Source organism: Syzygium oleosum, unplaced genomic scaffold (assembly GCF_021117445.2).
Source record: "Syzygium oleosum isolate NSW1041296 unplaced genomic scaffold, Sole_v2.1 Sole_v2.46, whole genome shotgun sequence".
Lineage (NCBI taxonomy): Eukaryota > Viridiplantae > Streptophyta > Magnoliopsida > Myrtales > Myrtaceae > Syzygium > Syzygium oleosum.
Genome location: NW_026607530.1, coordinates 2,010,534 through 2,038,274, shown reverse-complemented (window position 1 = coordinate 2,038,274; position 27,741 = coordinate 2,010,534). Strand labels below are relative to the sequence as shown.

Below are 27,741 nucleotides of genomic sequence, written 5' to 3'. Positions count from 1 at the left end.
CGGAATACAAGAAAAGGTCCATAAACTTCGAGCGCAAGTCATTGGGCTTTTTCATCAGCTAATGCGAAGTAAAGAGAGTTTGTGATCTTAGACAATAAAAGTCACAATGCGTTTTTAAGAACACAAAAAGTGTGAAATTTCTATTTTATTTTATTTTGGATTTAGCTCGCTAAAATAGGAACTCCAATGCATGGTAGGCCCCATGTTTGGTGGCTCTCATGAATTTATATTTGTACACAAAACAAAAAAGCGGAAATTAAATTAGGAGAAATTATTATGAAGAGTAAAATGGTCAATTTTACGAAGACAATTTAAAACAAAAATACCAAAAACGCCCAACCCTCCTCTGCTTCCTTTGAACAAATAAAAACGCAAACTCTCGGAGCACCTTTGGATAGTGAGGTTTCTGAGCGAAAATGGAAGGAAAGCTTGTGAACCGAAAGCAAAGGATGGATTTTCTTTGGATCAAAAAGCTGAAAGGTCGGTTGGAAAGCGAGACTCCTTGGCAGGCTTTTGAATTTTTCCCTAAAAAGCTATGTGCAGGTTTTTATTTAATTAAAAAAGTTTTGTTGCGTACGCTTCGCGTCCAACCACGGCCACCCTTCCTACACGAGAAGGGGAAGTGGTGGGGTATTCGATTCTCCACCTTCTCAAGGGTTGGGGTGGAAATATTTAGTTTCAGATGTGGGGTTCGATTCTCACGCTATGTAAAAATACATGATAAAAGTCTGAAAGTTAGAATACGACAAACCAAAAATAAAAAGCACGCCACGTTAGTCTAATGGACTACATAAATGCACGCCAAGCTGAAGCTGAAGCCAGTCTCCAAAACCAGAATCACGTCGATCATTTTCTATCCTCACAAGTACTGCCTCACACACCGACTGCTCGACCTTCCTTAGCTCACCTTTGCGTACACAAGCCGCGATCAATTTGCAAATGGTGGAATCATCGCCGTCATCGGCACCGGCGATGTCGGATGCAGAGTTGGAGGAGATGCTGGACCGAATGCTGACTCGCTTGGCGCTCTGCGGTGACTCCAACCTCCAGGCCCTGCTCTCCAACCTCCTCCCTCTCGCCATCCCCTCTCTCTCATCCCCTTCCTCCGCCGTCCGAGGCAAGGTACGCATTCCCAATGCGACCGTGATTTCACGCTCGTTCGGACTTCATTTGGTCGGTCTGACTGATGTTAGCTCCACTTAGATGCCTGGGAATTCTGTAATTCCCAATTCGCGGTTCTTGCAAATTTCTCCGTGCGTGCGTGCGTGCGTGCGTATGGGGTAGTGCAACTGCGAAGAGCTCTATGGCTTTTAGGTTTGGTCAGTTGGCTGGAGCACCGCTTGAAAGCCCGGAAGATTTAGCACCGAAAACATTTAAGAGTTGAACGTATAGATGAAGGCTTCTCTCATTTGCCTCATGTGGTGCGCTTCGCAATAAAAAGGGTCTTCGATGGATCGGAGAGTCGCAAGTTCCGTCTGTAATTTGCTCTGTTAGAGCACTTATGGAGTTCTTGCTCTACTCTTTCTTCGGATTAGGTTCCTCGTAGTTTTTTGGGATAAGTGCACTGGAAGTTTTAAAATTTATTACGAAAGTGCAATCGAGTCATAAAACTTTCATAGAGTGTAATCAACGGAATAACTTGATTGGACCAATTTGACAAGTTTTAAGACTTAATTTTCGTCTTGATTTAACCAATTTGACAAGTTTTATGACTTGATTGTACTTTTTGAAAGTTTTAGGATTCAACTGTACTTTCGTGATAAGTATTAGGACTTGATTGCACTTTTTGAAAGCTTTAGGATTGTCAATACATTTATTCCTAGTTTTTTTTGTTCTATCTGATCCTATATTATACCTGATGTGGTAGATCGTTTCTCTTTCATAAATTTTTTTATTATATATGAAGAAAAAATGATTAGGGATGATTGATAGTGGAAATATGTGAATAGCGATTTCAAATTTAAGCAATAAATTTAGTTGAATGATCCCGTAGCTATTATTAACACATAACTCTAAAAGGAACAATTCCGAATAAAGAAAGACCGATTTACAAAATTATTAAGTCATAAAAAGTGATGTGGCAGACTTCTCTTGTGTGCTTGAATATAATTCACTTGTGCAAATACCGTCTTATAGTTTGACATATTATTTTATATTTCATTTTCGTGAATTGGTCTTTATATCCCTATGTTTGTCCATTCCTCTCGTCGCTGCCACGGCCTAAAAATTCAACATGACCACTTCAAATTGACCACCGCTGCAATCCCATTGCAACCTGCCCATCACAAACTCCAACGTGACCAGCTGCTAGAGCACTTATGATTTTGCCACCTCGACCTCTCGCTTCAGATCCAATACTACCACTAGCATCATCAGTATTTCTTTGAAGTCGCTTCATTGTTACACGACAGCCCTTGAACCGCCATCACCACCATTGCCCCCATAAAAGCCATTGCGACCACCTCCATAGTCCCTGTTATGCGCTTCTCAACCATTTCTACGTCCCACTTGACTAGATCTCATCATGGGCTTGGCGGCCCATGAGCCGTGCCTGGGCCACATGGGCCTGAAGGCCATTTTTGGACAAGTGTGGGTAAGGCTGTTCAGTTACAAAGCCCGTTTCTGCCTTGTTGGGCACATGAACGAGTGGTGCGAATTTTATGCACTAATTTTTTTTTTTGCCGAGCCTCGAAAATGAATTAGGCTCGACATAAGGGGCTAGCCTGACCCTGCCCATTGATCACCTTTACACTTGACTACTAGCAGTCCCACTTAAATGTGCCGTATACTCTCCGAATACTCGTCAACTTTGGTGATTTCATCATAGTGCTCTAAGTGCAGCTTTTGCTTTCGACTTTATTGTGATCCAACTACACAGAGAATGTTGAAATAGCTTTTAGATTTTTTGATGCATCATATTTCTTTTTTTATGTTACCCATTCTCGTTTTCTGTTCATGAACAATTTTCTTTGGAACTTAGTGAACTTGATCCTACGCCAGTTATAGTGTTGCAGAAGCTTTTCAAGGGGCTCCTGTATGTTGGTTTCTACTTGTGAATTATTACTTCTGAATTTCTTGAACCTTGGAGGATCCTACAGCAGGCTACTCTTGGCGTAAACTGTCTTTGTTGATGTGCATGTACTCGCATTAGCTTTTTGTTGCCATTGTTATCGCGAAGAATTCCTCTAATCAATATCGCCAGGCCTTTTGCATATATGGCTGGTAGGAAGGATTGACGGAGACAGGAAAATATATCTTTTTGGATAGTTATGTTGACCGGAAGGATCTCAATTTGGTAGTGTGAAATTTTGACACTTCATGGGTGACATTGCTAGTATCACCATGCTTTTGTTTTCCCCTTTTTTGGGGGCCAGGGGTGCTTATTGCATATGAAAAGTATTGTGGTGGACATTGCAATTCTTCCCATGCTTTCATTGGGATTAATTTACCAATATGGGTGTTTTTCTTCTTCTTTTCAAGTGGGAGGGGTGGGCTGTAGTTGCTCTTGTGTAATGCTTTGTCTGGTATCTTTTCTGTCATTAAGTTCTATAGATTTAAATCTTCTGAGCATCTCTGCTGTTTGTAACTACTTCGTGTGGTAAGATTTTTAGTTACCTTCATGTATAAGAACCTATCCAACTAATCAAGAAGAAAGAATAAATGAATAGAAAGAGGGGGTTTTAATTGTGAATGTTGTTCGTCTTGAGTCACTCTCTTAGGCTAAGCAACCGTTTAGTATGAATATACTATTAAATCTATCTTAGATAAGTGATTGTACTCTGAAATACTCCACGGACCTCCTGAACCATATATGACGCTAGCAGCAGCCAGGGTGATGCTGATAAATGAGGTTAGTTGCAAATTGGTGTCAGGAATCGAATGCATGCACCTAAACCACAAATGTGTTCATTACTCAAACTACTAAGTCAATTCTGCTGGGTTCAATGCTAGTTAGACTTAATCCCTCGTAAATGGTTGCCACCTGTGTTTTGCCGAAACCGTGTAGGACAAGTCTGAATTCATGAAATTAGGGACTTGAGTAGTTCTCTGTTTCTGCAACCGGATTGACTTGTACATTATGCTACTCTGAAGTGATATCAGACTTTGACTGAAAGACTTATAATCCTCCTGTTTCAGAGACTCCTCATGGTATAGAGTACAAGGTTCAATGAAAGATAATGTTGTAGAATTTTTGTTTTTCTTCCTTTTACCACCTTCTTTGATTTCTGTTACAGTGGTGGTTATTCTCTTGGTCCTTTTTAGAGTTCACATATTGAAGAATTCCCAACAATATGAACGGTAGGTACTTTATCAAATTTACTTGTCGAAATGCGACATTGTATTGATGGAAAGATACTCCTGTCACCTTATGGATCCATGTTGGCCTCATTCCTCATTTGTCATGTCTCTTCTTGTGTCTTTTAACTGTTTCTGATTTACACAAGTGTTCACATGCTGAACTGAATGTGTTATTCGTTACTTCATACCTATGCAGTGTTGTCCTTGTTAAATCATTTCATTTGAGATGACCAGATTGATTCATCTTTTGGTACAGGTTCTTGAGATCCTGAGCCATGTTAATAAAAGAGTGAAACATCAACCTGGAATTGGTCTGCCTTTGTCAGATTTATGGAGAATATACACAGAAGCTAATGCTGTGTCAATTGTCAAAAACTTCTGCATTGTGTATATTGAGATGGCTTTTGAACGCACTGATGTGAAGGTTTGTCATTGTTCTATGGTATCTGAAGTCTCCTTGGGAAGCGAAAAGCTGTTATCTCGAACTTGCCTGTCTAGAAAATCTTTTATGTCAATCCTGATACCAGTGTTTTTTTTTTCAGGAGAAAGAAATTATGGCACCTATACTTGCAGCCAATGTTTCAAAGCTTCCTGATCAGCATCAAGAGAGGGTTCTAAGAATTGCTGCAAAGGTTTGTTTGAAGATTCTTTATTCCCCCTAGCATGCAAAGTTCTATAGACTATTCAAGCACATTACTTGATGCTACTTCTAGTTTTGAGTGTTCTTACATCGATTAATGTTATTGTTTCTTTCACATTCTATGTCTTGATGTCTATTGGCGAGAAGCACGTGTTGAAAACATCTTTGTGAATGAACCATAGTATGACATCTTTACCACCAGATGCATTGTTTACTTTCTTGGATGAAAGATATAAATGATAATAACGTGTTTGTACTATATCACGTTGATTGAAAATCTTTTACTTCGTGTGATGATAATTTGGGGAGGACCAACTCCATGTTTGGCAATTACCTCCAAGCTTTAAGGCTGGGTCTTTTAGAGTCCTTGTGAATGGTTGTTCAAAACCAATCCTAGGTTCAATCTGACCTGCTGTCTTCCTGATCCTAGTGATGTATTTTCATCCTCTCTTTCTTTCGTTGTTTTCCTTATGTTCAGCATAATGCGTTCAATGTACTGCTTAATGTCAAAGTGAAGTTTTTTTATTGTGTACTTCTACATGGTTGAATGCTTTCAGGTGATCGGTGAATGCCACTCAACTAGAGTCAATGCAGAAGTTGTTGCATTGTATAGAGCTGTAAATAATTCTCAGGATAAGGAAGGTTTCATTGAATTCTGCCTTCATAATATCTTGTATCAACCATCATCTCAAGGGTTTGTATATCACCTCACCGAGCATTACATTACCGTGTATGAGATGCTATTCCAGATTTTTTATCAAGCAGTTATTTTTTCTTTACAGTGGAGGAAGCTCCCCTGGGCTTTCAATTGCTCAAGCTAAGCGTATTACTGGGGAACAGCAATTGACGAATGATACACTTTTGATGAGAAAGGTGGAGTCATTACGATTTGAAAATCTTTTTACGTTATCTTAGCAATAAAGCAAATCTGTGTGTGGTGGATTTTCAACATTGCCTATGCCACCACCAACTACAATATTATTCTTCCAATATCTAAGGTTTCTTTTGACCCCAAAAAAAAAATCTAAGATTTCTCAATCATTTCTAACTGTGTCATTTTTTTTTTTGGGTTAACATCATGAAAAACCTCAAACTAGTACACCTATGACAAATTTACTTTGAACTAATGTTTTGAGCACAAAAAACTCCAAACTGGTGCATCTGTGATAAATTTACCCTCCGTTAAATTTGGATGTACCAATTTGGGGTTTTACCTTCCATTTGTCACAAATGTACCAGTTTGTGGTTTTTTATGGTATTAATCCAATTTAACGAAAACTAACAGAGGATAAATTTGTCACAAATATACCAGTTTGGGGTTTTTGATGGTCAAAAAATTATTTTGGGGTTTTTTGTTGTCAAAAAATTAGTTTATGGTAAATTTGTCACAGATGTATTATTTTGGAATTTTTTGTGATATTAATCTTCTTCTTTTTTTTGAAGCAGTTGGGCATTTTGAATGTAGTTGAAGCTATGGAGCTCACCCCTGAAGTTGTTTATCCCCTCTATCTCGCTGCTTCTGCTGACAGGTATCTTGGCATTGTAGTATGATATTTGCTCTCTTGCCTGTCCTATAGATGGATGCGCACGTATAGAATCTCATTGCTTCTTGATGTTAAATTTGTACCAGTCAAGAGGCTGTTGCAGTGAGAGGGGATGCGCTTTTACGGAAGAAGGCTTCTGATGCAAATTTTGAAGATCCATCGCTTATAAAGAGACTATTTCTACTATTCAATGGTATGGGCCATGGAAATGAGTCTTTTACTGAAAATTAATCCTGTAGGTTTTTTGCTTTGCATGGATGAATAATCGCTCTAAATAATGATCTCTTGTTGGCTTCATGGATATTGCTGGCTTTACCTTATTTCTGTGCTGCATCTCATCTATAGAGCATGTGATATGATGTCGGCAAAATAAAATGACGATTGTATGTGCCATCTTTCATTGAAGATTATATCTGCTAGGCCAACAGTCTATAAAATTCCATTATAAAGTCAGTTTCTCCATCAATGAGTGAGATTGCCTCATCGTTTCTTTGAAGGAAAAAGTTTCTCCAGATTTGAGTTATTTTTCTTGTAGCATTTTGAGGTTCATGGGGCTATACTTCTTCTTTTTCCCTCACAAAGTTGTTGATAGATTCCTCTTTTTCAAGCTTGCCAATCTATGAAGGATCCAGATCATATAGTTACTGAATGTAATGCCTGCCACTTCAAAGAAAGTTATACAGAGGTGGCTAATATTTCAAAGCAGTAGGTATTACATGCCAAATTTTCGTTTTCATGCTCTTAGTGGGAGGATCAGCTTCAGTTTACTAACATGAGCCTTTTATTATGCTAAATAGTTCTTTCAGCAACTTCTGGAGACTTTTCTTTTTCTGGAATGTGGCTGGAATTAAGACTGTCATTCTGGAAAAAAAATTCATTTAGATGGTGCTGTTGTAACAGCAACACTATGTGAGAAATATGAACTTTTCTGAAACTATAACCAGGAAAAAAAAAATAAGATTTTCATTTGAAGCACCCATTTGAGACAGTCCATAAAACTTATGCGGCCAATCAGATCGTGCTGTTATGGACTTTAAATGATGCTGGTAAAGATAAAATGATGCTAGTATTTTCGGAGCACTTTATTATTCAAGGGAAATGGACATTATCCTTATTTTTTGGCACTTTTTCTTTCTAAAGAAAAATTATAAAAGTTCATGAGGAAGGTATGAAACTTTTGCGGCCAATGAATTTGTGCAGTCATTAAAGATAAAATGATGCTAGTATTTTGAAATTCCGATCTCAAGAACCATTTTGTAAGCAATTCATTATTCAATAGAGATTCGCATGGCCCTTATCATCACTCTTTTGTTAAAGAATAATCAGAAAAGTTTATGAGAACGGTAACCCAAACTGTCCAAGAATTAGGAGAAAATCTAGAGCATAAGGAATTATTTTGTTTTCATGTATTTTATTTCCTTTCATTTCTAAATCCTCATAATTAGGAAGTAGATCGCTAGAATTAGGAAGTAGGAAATTTGTTCCTATTTCCGCTCCTATTTTCTTGCTTTCTTCTAGCTGTCCAAGGACCTATTTATATGTAATGTTCTCTTTAAGTAATATATTAAAAAATAAGAAACAAGAAGAAACCATTTTTCTTCTTAGAAATCCGCACTAATCGTTAACCCTAATTTACACTTGTAATAGCATTTATATACCACGATTGCACTTTCATCCAATTGCTTAAGTTTTTTATAAGTTGGCAGTATACTCCCAATGCCTAAAAGAAACGAGAGTGAGAAGTCCTCTGTTAATTCTCTGTGGCCCCTTATTTACATTTGAGTTCTTGATCAATCTCTGCACTATGGCCTTCAAATCTAATCCCAATTTACGTGTGAGAGGGAGTTCTAGAACATTTAAATGTTAGATAAGGATGAGGTGGTCTCACTATTTCTACAACACTCGTAAAGGAGATCGGGTCAACTTTAATGGTGCTATTGAGAAGCACACATCAGTCATTTTCGTTTTTCCATTATGCCTCATATCGCCTTAATGTTGTATTGGTCGCATGTTGCGCAGGTTCTACTGGAGCTGATAGTGATGCGCCAGATTCAAAAATCGCTCCTGCCAATTCAACCTTAAAAGCAAGATTGATGTCTGTCTTTTGTCGTTCAACTACTGCAGCAAACAGTTTTCCATCAACTTTGCAGTGCATATTTGGGTGCATATACGGTACTCAGGGGCTTTTTCAAAACCCTCCTCCTTCAGTTTATCTTACAAAATGGACTAGAATTTTCCTATATGATAATATAGCGATTAAGCCATATTTGGAGAGACTCATGAGACTAACTACTTGTCTGAGAAGTAGAAAAGTAAGTTGAAGCAATAGAAGAGAGTGTCTATGAAGTGCAAGTTGTAGTGAGATTTACATGTGGTTGTGGTGAGAAGGGAGAGGGGAAAGTGCCTGGTATTGATCTTATCGTATATCTGGGTCTATTTTATAATGTAACAGAAGGATGTGTGAAAATGTTACCCACAATGTAAGAGCAAGATGGAAAGAAGTGCGCTAGCATTTGTGTTATTGGGAAATGTCATTTCAGCATACGGGCAAGAAATAAGGCTGATGATGGTCTATGGGGTGATATGCATCGTGATCAAGTACCAACACATGCATAAAATGAATGCATGTTTGATGAGAATACTTCGGTGGGATGCAGTTGGGGGATGTCTTGGCTGTCCATTTAGAAACTCTTTTTAGTCTCCTGTTGTGCCAAAATGTGTGTCCTAAGTTGGCATGTGGCCAGTTTTCTGGGGTAGTGCCCTCATTGAATATTCTGTGCCTTGACTGATGCATGACCATGTTCAAAGCCACAAGCTGTTGTAGATTCGTGAATTTATACGTTGAAGTTTGCCACCTCGTTATAGGTGTGAAGTATCTGTCCCGTTATACCCTGAGGTTATAGTTATCTGCGTGGCTTTGTGTGATTTAACTGATAAGCACAACTTGTTCTGTAAAAAGATGTTTCATGTGAATAAAGTCTGTATCCGGTATTTCACAGGTCCTACAGCAAAATAATTAGTAGCTAAGGTAAAACCATAGTCTCCTGACAGCTGTAGATTTAGGCTGTCCTCTTCTATGCATTATATGCACCGTGTCTTGTTCTTGAGTGATTCTACCTTTTTTTTCTTCCTGTTTAACAATTTGTGATCTTTGGCATAGATAGATATGGATGCTCATGTTTAGAATTATATTATATGGTGTACATGTACCATTTAGCCCTTCCTTTTTCATGATAATATTATCTGTATAAGTAATATTTCTTTTTCGTGCTGTTACATCTGAAATCATGATTTTGTAGGAGAGGGTACCACCACAAGATTGAAGCAGTTGGGAATGGAGTTCGCTGTTTGGGTATTCAAGCTAGTAAGGGCTATACATTGGTTTCAATTTATAGTTAACCCTATTTTGAAGTACGAAAGAAATATCAGGTCGTCGTTGTAAAATTGACTAATTGTGATGCCATTCACCATAGTTCCTATGTTATGCTCAACATCTCAGGTAAACTCCACTTAGTACGTAGATTGCAGGTTGCTAAACCATTCTATTTAACTGCTATAGAGTTAAACTGGTCTTCCGCCTCGAGTAAAGATGGCCTCTTCCAAACTTAACACGCCCTCAAAGGCTCTAAGAAAAGAGAAAAGGGGAAATAGTGCTACCAAATGAAATGTTAAAAAAGTTTAAGCTTCTAGAATCGACATCTTCGGTACAATGCAAGATTAAATATCCAGGTATTAAGTATCTAGCAAAATTTTTTGGAAATTCATTTTCTGATAATTGAACACCATTATAGGTGCATTTAACATGCATTTCTCTATTCCAATCTTTTAAGTGCTTGCTCACCATTCATCGATCTAACGGAGAGACTAACTGCTCCGGCTTTTTAGTGTGGAAACCCAAATAAGTACAGTAATGTGTTTACAGGGCCCTTCTTGTTTTTTGTGAATTGTATCTGAAATATCTGAATGCATATGTCAATAGAGTCTATTCCTTTCATTATGAAATTATTTGAAGGCATATGCAGTGATGTCACTTTAGCCATTTTTCTCAGTGCTGATTATTTGCTTGAGGAGTATTGGACTATCGACAACTCTCTTTTTGGTCTAAGACACTAACTTAATACATTATATAATTAAACTTGAAAATAAAATGATTAGCAACTTTCACTATGATATTACCAGTTTATCTTGTCATTCTACTGTTGGAAAAATTTGCTATTAGTGGACTGATGACTTTTGCCGATTAAATTATATCTTTCTCAGGCAAAGATTGATCAGTTGAATCTGATGAGCCGTCTTATGTTTAGTAGAATTCTGAAGACACTTGATGGTTATTCAAGTTCTGAATCAGGTGAGTTTAGCATGCAACAGAGGTCCTTTGATTGTAGTTCTTTCAGTCATCTTTTGAGATTAAGATCCAGCAAGTATTTAGTCAATGAATACCTATTTGTTTTGTAGATACTAATGTCAAGGACACAAAAACATTTGCATTTCAAGCTATTGGGTTGCTGGCAAAGCAAACGCCTCAGCTTTTCAGGTACCGGACGAGATTCTCCCTCCCTACCTCTCTCCAACTCCCACTCTCCTCCAAAAAAAAAGAACTTGCGGCTTTTTGTGCGTTGGATTATCCCCTATTTGGCCTGCTCTTAGGGATAAAGTTGATATGGCTGCTCGGCTTTTTGATGCATTGAAGTTGGAAGCACCATCTCTCCGTTCTACGATTCAAGAAGCAACTGTTTCCCTTGCTGCTGCATACAAGGTAGCTATACTCTCTCCATATGGGTGACAATATGAATATTGATTCTCGATCTGTTGCATGAAATAATAATTGATGAAGACCCCTTTGTGGTAGCACATGACAAATGCTTGTTCTAACCAGCCATTTTGGCGACTGGTGAGCTCCATTTGGTCCGCTTTAGGTGCAAATAGTTTAAATTTCTTCGCCAACTATAAAATCATTTTCTGGTAGTGCTTCAAGATTGAATTTTCTCAAACGATTATAGCTGGTCCTACATCTCATTACCTATAGGCCTATGCTAAAGCACTTATAATCAAGGTTATTTGAATATGAAGACAGATTTTGACACTTTTCACGTTTGGCTTTTGTTATGTATGATGAGAAGACTGATATCATTACCTCAAACCTCGGGAAGAGCCTGGTTTCCATGGTGTTACAAATTTAAAAAGTCAATTGGCGGGTATTATAAAATAAATTGGGATGACCATCGACTTGTCTCCAGATTGTGTTACTTTTATGCTCTTCAATAGGGCATTTAGTGCTATGATAAAAAAAAAAAAGGGCATTTAGTGCAACCCAATAAAAATTACTGGCTTTAGATCTTATGCTGGAGTCTAGACTCACTGTGATTTTAGAAGCAACTTTTTTAGGTCTATTTACGTGACGCGAAATAAAATATTGAAGGAGGTGAAAAAGAGAGATATATAGCACTTTGGAGCTTACATCTGATGATACAGAATTGAAAACAGTGGCATGAAACAATTTATACTGCCGAGCCACTTATTGGAATAAGGCTTATAATGCAGTAGCCGAAATGGTGGTGGCGATGGAGGAATTGCTTATAATGTCTGTTGATAGTAGTGGTAGTTGACATATTCTCTTGGGTATTCAGATTCTAAGGGCATGGATCAATATGTTGTCATGTGCTCTTGGGTATTCAGATTCTAAAAGAAAAGAACTCGAAGATGTGTGTTTGAAGGAAGAGATTCCTCCTTTCTCGTTGTGATAACTTTTTGTCCTAATAGACAGCCTTATTTCCTTTCATTTCTTTTGATGCATCTCCCTTTATGAGAGATTACTGATACTGTTTTTCCTCCTTTCGTCAGGATGCATCCATTACTGTGCTAAAGGATTTGGAGACACTACTGTTGGAAAATTTGAATCAGGTTTTGTACTGTTCGGTTTAGTACATATGTATAGCAGGAGTATACAATTTTTATGGAAATTGAGTACCTTCTTTTAATCAGGAACAAAGTGAAGTACGTCACTGTGCTGTGAGTTGGGCGACTACATTGTTTGATTTGCAACACTGCCCGAGTCGATATCTATGTATGCTTGGGGCAGCAGATCCTAAGTTAAGGTAGATGACATATTCTCTTAAAAGTGTATATATGACAAAAGATTCTAAAATGCTTTTCAGTCAATTAGCTGGGCATTCTTGGGTAGTATTTGCATATGTAACAGGGAGGAGTTATGGCTTATTGTAGAGTGATAGACATTTCTCTATTTGTTGCAAGTTTTTACAAACGAGTACATGCATTTTATAGGCGCCAGTAGGTCATGTTACTTCTTTGTCAGATTATGAGTGTAATTCGTGGATGTTGATGATCTAGTGTTGACGTTTTAAGTTTCTTCATGCTTATGCTCTTTCAGTGCTGCATGATATTGGTTGCTTGTTTTCTTCATATGTTTCGTAATGTCACTAAAGTTCTTCCGACAGATAAGACTCTCTCTGGCTAGCTTTGTATATTGGTCTTTGCCCTCATTATGTATGCATACAGTGGTAGTTGTCTCTATTACTAATGCAAAGTTATCGTTTGTTCTTTTTTCTTTTAAAATTTCTTTGAAGAGAAATGGCACTGGTAGGCCTGTTCCCTGGTAACGATAATGGGCAACCTACCCATCATGATACCAGTCTGAAGTACCCAAAACTTGGAGACATGTTAACTTACATCCTCAAGCAGCGACCAGAATTGTTAGAATCAATTGAAACAGGGGAACAACAGCTCCTTTTTCCTTTGGAAACTTACGCTGCAATGATCAAGTTTCTATTGAAGTGTTTTGAGTCAGAAAAGCTGCTTTCTGAAACTGATGGAGGACCTTCTGAATTTCCATCTTCAGTGAAAACTATGTGTTTACTGCTAGATCATACTATGGTATTTGAAGGCTCGGTTGAGTTGCATGCTTGTGCCTCCAGGGCGCTGGTGGCAATTGGATTGCATACTCCACAAGTATGACAAAAGAAGCCACAGGACTTGCTGCTTCTTTTTTTCATTTTCCCCGTGGGACTAGCATTAACTTTTTCTACTAAATGTTGATCTTTACAGGTGATTGTTCCTCATTATGCTAACAAACTATCATGGCTAAAGCAATTACTGAGTCACTGGGACATTGATACTCGTGAAACTGCAGCGCGCTTACTTGGAATGGCTTCCTCTGGTCTTCCGACCACGGCTGCTTCAGCTTTGATAAGCGAGCTAGTTTCTTCAATTAGTGATTCACTCACAATAAGGTTTGGCAAATTTTCTGGAAGATTGACCCTTCGTTTTTTTACTCTAAAGTCAAGAGTTCTCCTGATTTGGGGATTTCAATGTGTTCTTCAGGTTCAATCATCATTACGGAGCGGTATGTGCTATAGGATATGTCACGGCAGATTGTATTTGTAGGACACCTCCTGTAAGTCACAGCTTCTTGTGTTTTTCTCAGGCAACTCATAAGAGAGTTTTTTCTTTCCCCTACTTCTATTTGTTTTCTCTCTTGTTGTCCTGTGGCGACATTGTTTGGGAACATGGAGGGGGGAAAAAGGGAGAAAATTTGCCCCCTCCTTTTCTCCTCACAAAAATTTTAACTGTTACCCCATCTTCGACATCCATCCCTCATTTTTCTTCCCCTCCCCTCCTTCCAAAATAAAGCATAAATGCATGTGATTCTTGACGGGAATATATTGGTGATATTGTATGGTCAATTATCTTATCAGTAGCTTCCTTCTGATTCCACTGTGGCATGGTGTTGATACATTTATGGACTAACTTCTGTTTTACGTTTGCTCCATGCCTCATTTGTTCTGGTCATTATACTTCAGACTAAGTGGCAACATTCTGATGGTTTTTACTCTCTAGGTAACAGTTGTCCTAGGCGCTAGGTTGGTAATCTCTTATGTTGGTTATGATCCAAAGAGGAAAATTCCATGTTGAACCGTCAACAATAATAATGAGCAATTTATTGAATGGTTGAATTTAATTGATTATGGATTTGGTAAATGACTTCTCCTCCTTTTCTTTGGCCGTGGCTTAAATGAATTATAATAAAACCAAAAAGTGAGTGATTTTATGCATTACTTTTCTCAGTGACAAAAGATAACTTTAGCAGATGAAACCAAGAGAATTTTCATGCTTTTTCGATCTGTTCGCTGATTGAAAAATATCTTCATTTAATACAAAGTGTTATATGATCCATTCAACTTACTTTCATGATCTCTGGGAAAAAAGAATTTTACTTCCATAATCACAGTCATTTACCCAGGCTTTATACTTTCGATGTGATCTTCATTGAGATTACTCTGTCTTTATGTCTTTTCCTTTTTGCTACATTTGAGATGAGCTATCACTCCTATCCTGAGCTATTTATTCTAACTTCCATTTTAATCCATGATTAATAAATTTATAATTTTTTCAAAGAAAGATGCTTGAGGAAAATACGCACGACTACCTTCCTTTGCTCGCAAGCTCTTTTTCTTATTACTGATGAATATTGGACTCTGATATCTTTGTTAGGAGTAGGAAGTCCATTTAAGTTTGTTAAGGTCGACACAAGTTGCAACATAATGACATAAATGTATAAGTTTGCCTTTTTCTAAATCTGAATAATTGTGGTGGATATTGTTAAGTTGAGCTGAAATTTTTTGCATTCACATAAATCGTGTTGTAATTGGCATTCACCTTTTAGATGTCAGAAGTACTGCTCCAGAGTGTACTCAAATGCCTGGTTGATGTTGTGAACTCTGAGAATGCAACATTGGCATCTATTGCTATGCAAGCATTAGGTCCTATTGGGCTGCGTGTCCCGTTACCTTCAATTGCTGATGACTCCACCTCAGGTAACTTTTTTCTTCCTGAAAATGTTGGAATCAGTTACATAGATTATTAGTCATGTTAGTCTCCGTTCAAGTTGCAGCCGGCATATTCATGGTTCTACAAGAAAAACTAAGGAAGCTACTTTCTGGTGATGATACTAAAGCAATTCAGAAAATTGCTGTATCACTTGGACATGTCTGTATGAAAGAAACATCATCTTCACGTCTCAACATCGCGATTGAATTGATTTTCAGCCTTTGCCGTTCGAAGGTGGGCATACTGATTCTCATTGCTCTTTCTACTTGTGGTTGTCTTAGTATATGATGCCCGTTTGGTCTTATTATTGCATAGCACCTGAAAGTTTTCTTATCTCTGAATCCTTGAGCTGTACAGGTTGAGGATGTCCTTTTTGCTGCTGGGGAGGCTTTGTCCCTCTTGTGGGGAACCGTCCCTGTGACTGCCGACACAATTCTCGAGCTTAATTATACTTCACTCTCTATGTCTTCAAACTACCTTATGGAAAACATGAGCACATCTTTGACTGGATATAACTCTAATGGAATGATTGAAGACACTGAAGGTTCTCGTGCTAGTGCTAGAGATGCAATTACTAGAAAGCTCTTTGATGATCTTTTATGCAGTCATAGAAAGGAAGAACGCTGCGCTGGAACTATCTGGCTGTTGTCATTGACCATCTATTGTGGCCATCATGCACATATCCAACAAATGCTGCCGGAGATTCAGGTTTATTGTCAATCGATAAGTCCAATTTTTGTACTTCTGAGCTTGTTATTATTACTATTATTATTGGCCAATTATCTTATGAGCTTGTTGACAATGAGCTTTATAGGCTCTGCAAGAACTCTTTCCATGTGGCACTAAGCCCTTTTGACTCTAGCTTATTTCTACTCTTGCAATCATTGTGTTGGAAAGATGCTGGTTTTTGGCAGAGGATTTGCGTTTATAAGTAAAAATTAAACAGACAACAATAAATTCAATATACTAACATATGAAGAGGATGAATGGACTTTGTGGTTGGTGTTACAACAGATGTTTTTTATACTTATCAAGGGCCTTGAGCTCCTGGCTCATCATACTTGCTGAGTTAAAGTTAAATTGCATCGGCATGCTAAATTATGAGGGAAGTTGGAATGTCCAACTTTTTTCTAGACAAATAGATGCACTGAGTTTTTCTTGTACTACAGAATTCTTGAAAAGGATATCGTGTTCACTTCCAAAAACATGAAGAGGTGCACATTGCTGTATTTACAGGTTACTTGTATATTGCATTAATTGTAGTCAGAAGATACAGGTCTATTTAGTTGTGCAAATGAGCTGAGATAAGATCTTTTCTCATTGAAGAAAAGACTCTGGACTGTTTTCATGTCAAGAAGAATCTATGCAATCATTTACGGTCAATTAAGACTCAACAAACAGCTGAGAAAAGAGATGAAGAACGTTGGTGTATTGGAAAAGGAAATGAGACAGTTTATCTGCTCAGAAGAATATCATTCTACTTTGTTGCTATAATTCAGTGTTTTTTTTATTTTTTTGTAATGCAGGAAGCATTCTTACACCTACTTTGCGAACAAAATGAACTTACTCAGGAGCTTGCTTCCCAAGGCATAAGCATTGTATATGAGCTTGGACATGCATCTATGAAGAAAAAATTGGAGAAAGCACTTGTCAAAACTCTAACTGGATCTAGGAGGAGAAAGACAGCCACCAAGGTTTGTTGTATTGTAGTTCGAGTTATCTTAGTCAGAAATTTGATGGAAGACTCTACTAAGAACCCAGAAAGGTCTAAATTATGTCTAGACTCCAGAATACAAATAATGAGGAACTGGTGGATGGAGGAGCATTTAATATTTGAAAATATTGACTTGACTATTTAAGTATCTGTGCCTTCCTTTGGTGACAAATGTGAGGATGAAATTTTGTTGGACAGCTTGTCGAAGATTCTGAAGTTTTCCAAGAGGGGGCTATTGGGAAAAGTCTTAGTGGTGGAAAACTTCGCACTTACAAAATACTGTGCAATATGGCGAAAGGTATTAGACAACGAGGTCTGATATACAAGTTTGCGGATCTTGCAAATCATCATGCTTCTCTAAATTCAAAAAGGCGTGCTGCTTTTGGCTTCACTAAATTAGCCAAGCAAGCTGAGGATGCTCTTCAGCCACATCTAAGAGCGTTAATACCAAGACTTGTGCGATATATGCATGATCCAGACAAAAATGTTCAGGTGGAGACCCTGAATTCCTGTGTTTTAGTAGATCTGTTCAAATGACATCTTTTTGATGAATTCTTGCCCGTAAAGCCAATTTTATTCTTCATTGCCTAGTCATACCTTGACGAGATCCCCACTTTTTCTTTTTTTTTTCCCGATGGGTTTTCCATTTGGTATTTCTTCCACTTTCCTTGATGCTCTTCTTGGAATGTGATACAGGATACAATGGCACAAATCTGGCTGGCCCTGGTAAAGGACCCAGAGAGAACTATTGATGAACATTTTGACCTAATCATGGATGATTTGTTAACACAATGTGGTTCTCCACTCATGCCTACACGGGAGGCTTCCTGTCTTGCTCTTGCTGATATTGTCCAAGGGCGAAAATTTAATCAGGTAACGGATGTGGGTGGGAAATGCAGCATATTTGAGTCTCTAAGATTTATCACATAATCCCCGAGTAATAACATCAACCATTGATAATCTTATGTTGTCCACGTTTCTAAAAGATGAAGTTCATCTAGGTTCTCCTTTCCTTGATCTTATGCCTTAACTGAAGAGCATGTATATGTAATAGTTGACGCTAAGTATGCAAAGCACCATTGCTGTCTCTTTAGAATCGAGCTATTACTATTACTTTAGGTGGAAATTTAGATTACTATGTGCTAGTGCTGGTTCTCGAAGTGAGTAAACTTAGGTGGAGTCAATCTGTGTCCCCCCAAAAGATTCAGTCGATGGGGGAAAGGGAAAGAGAGAGAAGAAGAGTGGGCGGTTGAGCCATTCTTTTCACATTTTACTGGTGTCTGCTCATCATATTTCTGCAAAACAGACTGATAAATTGATTGTATATTTAGACTTCCTAGTTTCTTTCAATCTCCTCCAAGAAACTTAAATTAGAATTTAGAATTAAAGCTTCGTGGAAATTAAAAGTGATTAGAATTCAAGTGATTTTTGTGCTTATATTTGGAAAAATGTATAACTTTTCTAACCTGCTTTTTGTTTATTCTTTCGAATTACCAACTGCTAAAAATATTGTTTGGTTTCATGCCAAGCAATTTAATTTCTTTTTTTTCCGTGGAAATTATAATTTGTTGAGACATCATTTTTCTGTCTGTCAAGCATTCACGCGTACTTTTTTTTTATATGTTAAATCATCATGTAAATTGAAAGACGTGAATTAATTGTGTTGTGTTTATATTTGAATTAATGTCAATATCTCATGATTTAATTTATTTCCCGTTCAATATCATGCAAGTTATCATGACTTGTCTCTGAAGTTGCTCGGTGGATCTGTTTCTTCATGAGTATGTTTCTTTCAACTGCGTAGACTCGAAAATATGTTTCTTAAAAGGAATTTCCGACCATCTATTAATAAACAATTCATTGGTTGCAATTCATTCTAGGGTGGGTTAGCCAAACAAAGAAGTGGTACAAATATGCATGCCAAACAATCTGAAACTATATATAATAAAAAATAAAAATCAAAGGGGAGGGAAAGAAGTATGTATAAGATAGAAAGGAAAGAACATAAAAAATCAAGAGAAAGCAAAGAGAAGGAATACAAATTTTAAAAAGGACATTGGACTACCATGGTATTGGGGACGTAAACTTCTAAACCGTCGGACTAGCCATCTGGCAAGCCTGGGCCAGAAGCTTCATCACTGTCATGATGTCAAGAGAACTTTTTGGAAGTAGGACGCTACAGAGCGGTTGATTGAAGTTGGAAAAGTCACTCTGTATTGCTGGAAATGACCGACGGATGGCAGAACAGAGGTGATATCCAACAGGATCACCACTGCTTTTGTGTACTTACAGCTCCTTTTTGTTTGGTTTGTTAAATTTGATCAGTTTGATTTACCCTTAAGAAGATAGTAATATTTTCTGTAGCACCTTTCAAATGGATATGGACACTGGACAAAGAGACAACCGCCGAATTATCTTAGCATGTTTCCCATTGCAAAATAGAGAGATTTCATCTGCTATTTTTTATTTTTATTTTGCTTTTAAAGCATGTGCCATATCACTTTTTGTACGGACTTGTAGAGCTGCACTTTTAACGAGCGGAGTAGTTTTGGAAGATCTTCTAGCTTCTTGTAGTGGCAAATTGGTCTTATATGGGGAAGAAAACCTTTATGTTGAAACCAAGTTAAGAGCAATTGAAGACGAACACTTAAGAACTATTGGTTGAAAGCAATTGAAGATGAACACTTAAAGAACAATTGGTTACTACAATACATTTTCTCAGTTTCCGAAATGGCATGCTTAAATCGACAACAACATATTTGTCTGTCTTTGGTGACCTTATAATGAAATTTACTCAAGAAAAAAGAGTGAGTTTGGTTAGTGAACTTTTGCAATGAAAAGCCAGAGAAGTTTGGTTTATATTGTTCTCAATGCCAATATATATTTTTCCCAATATACTAATTACAGTTTGGTTGAGTAGGTTGGCAAGCATTTGAAAGAAGTATGGATTGCTGCATTTGAGTCCATGGGTGATATTAATAATACTGTCCGGAACTCTGGTGACAAATTATACCGCTCAGTGACTTCACTGACAAAACGCCTCTGTGATGTCAACCTCACCGAAGCATCAAATTCACGCCAAGCTATGGATGTTGTTTTACCGTATCTACTTAAAGAAGGCATTCGAAGTAGGGATGATACTATTCGTAAAGCATCAATTGACTTTGTAATGAAGCTCGCGAAGGTTCGGCATATCTTCTTTTGAGAACTTTAGTTACAAAAGTTTAGTCCTTAAGAAGAATATTTGGCCTCCCTTTACCATCGCATATTGGTCATCTTCTTGAGAAAAGAAAGGCCTATATGGAGGACTCTCTATCTTGCTGTTTTACATGTTCAGAAAGTTTTCCTAGAAAGTTAATTAACGAAAATATTAATGTATTTTTTTTTAAGAATTCGAAAAGTTGAGCAGAGCTATAGTTTTGAAAATGGAGTTGCCCGCCTGGCTATCTATTTACTGCCTAATGATTGTATATAAACCAAAAACCAAACGGAAACCACTCGGTTTAGTAAGGTGGTCAAGTGTATTAATTTGTGTGAATGAAATGCTGAAAGACTAAGATTTGGCTTTGCATACTTTTGTGGTTTTGTTGAAAATAATGTGCTATATGATTGATCCATTTCTTTTATATCTTTGAGATTTGTATCAGTAGTTGGATTTTCTAGAAGGAGCTAGTTTTGTAAATATTTCTGTGTCCAGAATAACGAGGTACTTCTTTGTTTGAAAAGGGCTAGTTTTTGAATCAGAGGCATCACCTCTAAGTATTTACTTATTCACAGGGTGCAGGGGTCGCGCTTCGTCCACATTTGGCAGACTTAGTCCCCTGCATGCTTGAAAGTTTGTCAAGCCTTGAGGACCAAGTATTCAATTATTTCGAGGTATAAAAGAATTTCGCTAGCCACTCTAGCAATTTGGAATCTTGCTTGTCCGTCACTTCAGTTTTTTTCTCTTCGCATGCTTTATCTTGTAGTTGCATGCAACAAGCATTGGATTGAACACAGAGAAACTTGAGAACTCACGGATTTCAATTGCCAAAAGTTCTCCTACGTGGGAAACTCTGGACCAGTGCGTAAATGTCGTGGATACCGTCTCCTTGGAAAGCTTGGTTCCCCGGCTTGCCCAAATGGTACAAGCTAGTGTCGGCTTAAACACAAGGTCTGTTGGCACGATCTCTTATGCACTTTTCTTAGTGAGCAGATGCTGCAAGATGGACTGTGACATTCTCAAACATATCCGTTTTCATATAATATCTCTGTATTCTAGTCCCTGATGTCTCTGATTCAATACTTGGCGATATTACGCGTTCCTCTTAAGTCTCTGTTTTCTCTGATTCACTCAGGACAAAAAAGCCAGCTAGCTAATTTGTTACACCTCCAATACTTCATTCGCTGTGGGTAAATTTTTTGGTTAGATCAATGAAGTATAATTTCTCTGTGGTTGGACAGCTATCTTCCTTTTCAAGTCGTACTTTCCTTTAAAAGAAGTTGGCTATTGTCTTCGTGAAGCTCTCATCTCTCTCGTAGTCTAGCTCCGATGGAGACTTAGCAATCAGGAGCTTGGTTTCTACCTTCATGCTCTGAATTCACCAACGATCTTTATATCTCCTTTAAATAGTCTAGCCAAATGTTGTCTACTTACTGGGGTGAAAAATGATGTATCTAATGGTCACCAAACCATTAAGGAAGAGAGGAAAAATTACAAAGATTGCAGTTCAAGTAATGAGAAACGTTTTAGGGCCTGAAAATCTAAGCTATGCTTTTGCGCCACCAAATGCACACAGGAAAATGCCTATTTTTTACTCAAAAAATTGAAGAATGAAATTTATTCTTTCTCTAATTTATTTAATCAGCTTTAGAAGGCTGGAATGTTGCTATATTAAATGATCAAGCATACCTATACTATTTTCTGTACTGAATAGACTTCTCGATTAACTCGCAGGGTTGGTGTTGCCAGCTTTATTGGCTTGTTAGTTCAAAAAGATGGCATAGATATTAAACCATTTACAAACACACTATTGAAGTTGCTGTTTAGAGCCGTGAAGATGGAGGAACGTTCTGCAGTAAAACGTGCCTTTTCAGGTGCCTGTGCCTTAGTACTAAAGCATGCAAGTGCCTCTCAGGCACAGAAGTTAATAGAAGACTCCACAGCTTTGCATGCCGGTGACAAAATTTCACAAACCTCTTGTGCGATTTTGCTGAAAAGCTTTCTATCCGTAGCCCCAGATGTGGTTAGTGGATATTATAAAGTAATTCTACCTGCAATCTTTATTTCAAGGTACTTTGCTCTTGTTCTTTTACTCTTCATCTTTTATGAGTATGTATAATTGTTGATATGTTATTTGATATGTAAGTGTCATGCATCTTCGAGGTATCTTAGAGGCCTAAAAGATCTGGAAGATTCCCTTGAGGATGAGAAAATCTCTGACATTTAGAGTGCTGGAAATAGATGGGGAAAAACAAATACAGAATATAAGGATTTACATGGTTTGATTACAAGGTGATCTACGTCCACGGGCGATCTACGTCCACGGGCGAGGCAAGACAAGATTCCACTATAATCAAAGAGAGTACAGTATTCAGAAGTCGAAACAACGACAAAACCTCACGGCTCACAAAACTCTCTGAAAACAAAATTCTCTCTGCATCAATGAGAAAACCTAGCCGCAGTATAAATAGTGCTTCCAAAAAATTTCCTCGGGGGCTATGCCCCCGAACCCCCTGACACATTAGTTCGCTTGCTCCAGCTCGGGCGGACCCAACCCTAAGCAAGCAAACCAAATCTCAATTTTTCTCCACTTTTGAGTCGCACAAAAAATATGTCGAATCAGGTCATGAACCAAACCGAATACATAAAATTCAAGACATATTTCACATAGAGATAGATAAAAAAGTATGAGATAAGTGTATTAGAAGTCCTAAAAACTTGTCAACAAATTGCAATTTAGTTCTAAAACTTTCAAAAAGTGCAATGAAGTCCTAAAAGTTATTATAAAAGTGCAATCGAGTCTTAAAACTTTCAAAAAGTGTAATCAAGTCCTTCCATTGATAGCACTTTTTGAAAGTTTTAGGACTCGATTGCACTTTCGTAATAAGTTTTAGAATTTGGTTGCACTTTTTGAAAATTTTAGGACTGCATTTTCGTGATAAATTTTAAGACTTCGAGTGAACTTATTCCAAAGTTTAAGTACTGTCAATTTACAAAGATATTGCTTACAAGAAAAGTGGAGTACAAATTCTCCGGAATTACAAATGGTTTTTGGGGTTTTTTTCCTTCTCTCTGGTTTATTGATACGATATCATTTCTAATTTCCATGGAAAATGTGGACCCACCATTAGAAGATGCTGGCATCAATTAACTCATAAGTTACATGCCGGCATCTAGTGCAGCTGCATGATGAATTGTAGTAAAGACAAAGGAAAAGGAGAAAACGCACATTTTGCAGAAACTGTGAAGTAGACACCAATTAACTCCTTGAATTTAGTGGTTCTAAGATTGTGTTTTGTTTGGAAGAGAACGAGAACTTTCAATAGTGAACGTGTGATGAGCCATTCCTCCAACCAACTTTTAGAGTTTGAGAACATGTTCATCATTCTGCAGATTTGAGGATGACAAGAATCTTTCTGGCATATTTGAGGAACTATGGGAAGAAAATACAAGCGGTGAACAAATTACCCTTCGGTTGTACATGGAAGAAATAGTTTCTCTTATTCGTGACAACATTTCATCTTCATCATGGGGAAGTAAGAAAAAGGTAGGCTTTTGCTTTTGGTTTTCTATATTTTGAAATTAGTGTTTTACCCGAAACCGTAAGTTATAAGGGAAAGTTCTTGTTTTTACCCAAAAAAAAAAAAGAGGGAAGGCTCTTGTTAATGAATGTCTTGGGGCATTGTTAAGCACTCTTAAGGAGGAAATTTTTCATTTCCAAAGTATTGATTACACATAAAATAAGAAAAACAAAGGATGGGAAAATTGCAATTTTTTTATTATTGAGTTACTTAACAAGTGCCCTGGAGCACTCTTCAACAAAATCCATGAGAAAAAGATTCCACAATGCTTCACATGCAAGCCGATCCTTACAAATGAAGCACATAATCTAAACGTCAACTGGAGGCAGGAACCAAGGCATTTAAACAGAGGTAGCAGGATAGAAAAAATGAGCCATTTTTGTCCAAAAGCTTACACTGAAAACAAGCAAGTTCGTAATGTGTGTATTGCATATTGATCTTTACAGACGCTCTCTTTAGTACCGAAAATATCATACTTTGGAGATATGTCTGTCTTAAAGATCATAAGTTGATCATCTCTTATTTATATGAAATCCAAATGCCCGATTGTTTTTGTGAATGAATTTGCAGGCTGCCCAGGCAATCTGCAAGCTTGGTGAAGTATTGGGTGAATCCCTGTCTCCTTGTCATCAAGTTTTGCGCATATCTCTTATGGAAGAACTTCCAGGTCAATTATGGGAGGTAGGAAATGTCATGGACTTTGTTAAAGGAGAGATGATGTGTGGTTTGTCTTCTAAAGTACTAACGCAAAGGCATGATATAAGAATAGCAGGAATAGAGGCTGAATTGTATCACATACTATACCAGTTAAACTTCCTTGCCTTCTCAGATGTTAATGCGTCAATTTCTTCCTACATATTGTAGGGGAAGGAGGCTCTTTTGTATGCCTTGGGTGCTCTTTCAAAGTCTTGCCATCAAGCCATCTCCAAGGAAGATCCCAACGCTGCTGGTGCTATTCTGGATTTGCTATCCTCTGCAAGCACAAAAAAGGTCAAGAAATACCGGGAAGCAGCACTTATAAGCCTTGATCAGGTAATTCCAGATTATTGTGTATTCCCGAATGCAATTTTCTTCATTTAGAAAAATGGAGGGCTTTTACGAGCTCTCACATCAAGAAACTTTCCAGCAGTACATTATATGGAAAGTGCAGTTTCAGGTTGATTTCATTTTCTTAATTCCCAACTAGAATCTGCCCCCGATCATCCCCCTTCCTCTCTAATGAAGATCTTGAACTTTTCATGGTTTTTCAGGTTATAAAAGCATTTGGCAATCATGAATTCTTCAACATGGTTTTTCCAAAATTGCTTGACATGTGCAGTTCAGCCACTTCTGCTAAGTCTGGACAAGCACATTCAGCAAATGATTCTGCTAAATCAGGTTCATACATATTTCTAGCTCGTAACTGTCCAGCTTTCAGGATTTTCAGTTGTCCTGCATTGCAACCTTTGAATTTTATATCACAACTTTCTCTCGTTGTTAAACTGTGCATTTTACACGGCATGGTTGATATGTGCAGACTATGATGGAAAAGAAGATTCTTCTGTTCCACCAGAAAAAGTACTGGACTGTGTCACATCATGTATCCATGTGGCATATATTGATGATATTCTTGAAAAGAAAAATAACTTGAAGCACCTCTGGATTGTCTCCCTCTCACCTGAGTTGTCATGGACTGGTATCTTCATAACCAAATTTTTCTTAGGTGATTGCTGCATGAAAAGTGTTTCTATTAACTGTTTCATCATGCAGTCAAAATATCGGCTTTTCTATCAATTAAGGAACTCTGCTCAAGGATTCATGACACTTTGCTAGATTCTCAGCTAGCTTCTCGACATGCAAGTACAGCATCTTTGTTTCATGAGGTAATTAGTATCCACTTTCTCATAATATTGCTGAGAAACAGGGAGTCCAAGGGATGATATCTCGTAACTCTGGCTAAGGACAATAGCTTTCCTTTATTATGACGGACAGACATGTTGCACTTGCTGGCTTTAGAATTAGTTGTCGTTCTGTTCTCCCAAATTGCTTATCTGGATTCTGATGATCCGTTTTTCCTTTGCAATTTTAAGCTGTTTTGTTCGGTGTCACCCAAAGTGGTGGACTGCATAGCCACAGTTAAGATAGAGCAGGTATGTCTTCACTTTCCCCTTTGTGGTGGAAATCACCTTCGCCTTCATTTTCTTCGAAACGATCTGATCTTGTGTGGCTTTCACCTAGATGTAGGATTGTCGCATTATTTAGTCTCATGCATATATAGGTGACATTACTCCAGTAAATAAGAGTTTCATTAAGTTATCCGTTAAGAGTTCTGGAGTTTAGATAGCATACATAGCCTTTGCAATGTGAAGAAGCAGAATTTTTCTTTTTCTATAATCTTTCAAGTTTCGATGGTTCTTCTGGTGAGGGCTCTGCATAAATCAGACTACTGCGTTCAGCTGATGTTTTTCTTGGATTCAATTCAATTCTGACTCGAGGCACTAGAGGCAATTGCCTTTTACTTAGTTTACATTTTTTATGATGATTCCTTATTAAGTAGATCAGCCAAATCAGAGAGATCAGTCGATAGCATCCCAGGGATTTTTATATATTAGTCAACATAGCCATTTTTTTCGACCAAAAAAAAAAAACATGGCCAATTCTTGTGTGTGCGAGCAAGAGTGAGTTAATATTTGGCATGGATTAGTTGACATGGTAAGTGGAACACTTAAGAGTTCTAGATCGTCTTAGATTATGTCATTCCTGCAAACGCATTTTAGATGTTCATCTTGCACTGCGGACCAATAATCTATATGATACTTTTTCGAATTTAGGTTCATATCAGTGCTTCGGAGTGCCTTTTGGAGATGATCACCCTCTTTAGGGAGCTTCCTCCAACGTTCTGGACAGATGCAGGTTTGAAGGATCGGCTGGTTCATCTGCATGAGGTGGAAAAGAATGAACAAGCCAAGCCCTTGCTTAAGAGATGCATCCATTTACTAGAGACTTCATAGAGGAAAAGGTGAAAGCGAAATGATTTCAATGAAAGGAGAGCAGAGAGTTCCGGCCACCGTAGGTGAAGTGTGATGAAGGGGTAAAATCAGTAAAAGAGCTGAAGTGAGGAGGTAAATTTAAAATGTGTAATGATCGATGTTGACTGTTTGTGAATCAAGGCTGACACCGCCTTAGTAACCTTTTGGATAAACTAATATTGTTTGACCCAAGGCAGAAGCAAGAATTAAGCAAAGCAAAAGAAGAGCTTAGCTAGACATAGGGAAAAATAACATCAGAAATATCAAAAGTTATGTAAAGTGATCACTTTAATATCAAAAAGTTTTCATCGACTCACTTAAATATCAAATCGGGGAAAAAAAATCACTTCAATGCCTTTGACGAGAAATTTCGGTAAGAGAAATTATAAAAATTCTATTTAATGTGGTAATCTTATTTTTTTAAAAATCAGTACACGTGGACAGATAATTGTGTAAAACGACACCGCTCCTGCGAAATTCCTTTTACATCGTCTTCTCCTCCTTCACCATCCTCTCCATTGCCGCCCGTGGAGCCTACACCCACCACGTCCGGCGCTGCCAACTCTGCCACTTTTTCGACGAGTTCGGCGACCGCATCACCGTCGACCCCTCCATCTCCTTCAAGAACCCCCTCCGCGATGCCTACGTCGCCCTCCAAGCTCTGAAGCAGGCCATCATCTCCGACCCCAACAACTTCACCGCCAACTGGGCTGGCCCCTTCATCTGAGATTTCACATCAGCACCCACGTTGCTTGCTTTCCATCACCGGGGTCACCGGAGTCACAAGATTCGCGACCGAGAGAACCAAAATAGAGAGCCCCAAAATGTGCATCACCGACCTCCAAAAAAAAAAGAAACAAAGAAAAAATCCTCTCTCGAGGAGTTTGAGAAGTTTCATCATTGGCTATC

General features: G+C 37.9%; 1 protein-coding gene across 1 annotated transcript; it reads left to right on the top strand.

Annotated features, from left to right (window-relative positions):
* The first annotated feature begins 775 nt into the window (after positions 1–775).
* Positions 776–27,042, top strand: LOC130136561 (uncharacterized). The gene is made up of 35 exons (XM_056306587.1): positions 776–1,122; positions 4,556–4,723; positions 4,842–4,931; positions 5,497–5,633; positions 5,722–5,812; positions 6,386–6,468; positions 6,570–6,676; positions 8,503–8,655; positions 9,783–9,847; positions 10,744–10,831; positions 10,939–11,017; positions 11,131–11,239; positions 12,325–12,384; positions 12,466–12,578; positions 13,068–13,449; positions 13,546–13,730; positions 13,822–13,894; positions 15,164–15,314; positions 15,392–15,561; positions 15,685–16,035; positions 16,854–17,021; positions 17,240–17,533; positions 17,738–17,914; positions 19,962–20,225; positions 20,819–20,917; positions 21,010–21,194; positions 21,978–22,313; positions 23,637–23,790; positions 24,395–24,505; positions 24,689–24,856; positions 25,075–25,201; positions 25,341–25,499; positions 25,574–25,686; positions 25,894–25,953; positions 26,635–27,042. The coding sequence occupies exons 1-35, from the start codon at positions 940–942 to the stop codon at positions 26,812–26,814; spliced, it is 5,433 nt and encodes a 1,810-aa protein (XP_056162562.1). The 5' UTR covers positions 776–939; the 3' UTR covers positions 26,815–27,042.
* The last annotated feature ends 699 nt before the right edge of the window (positions 27,043–27,741 follow it).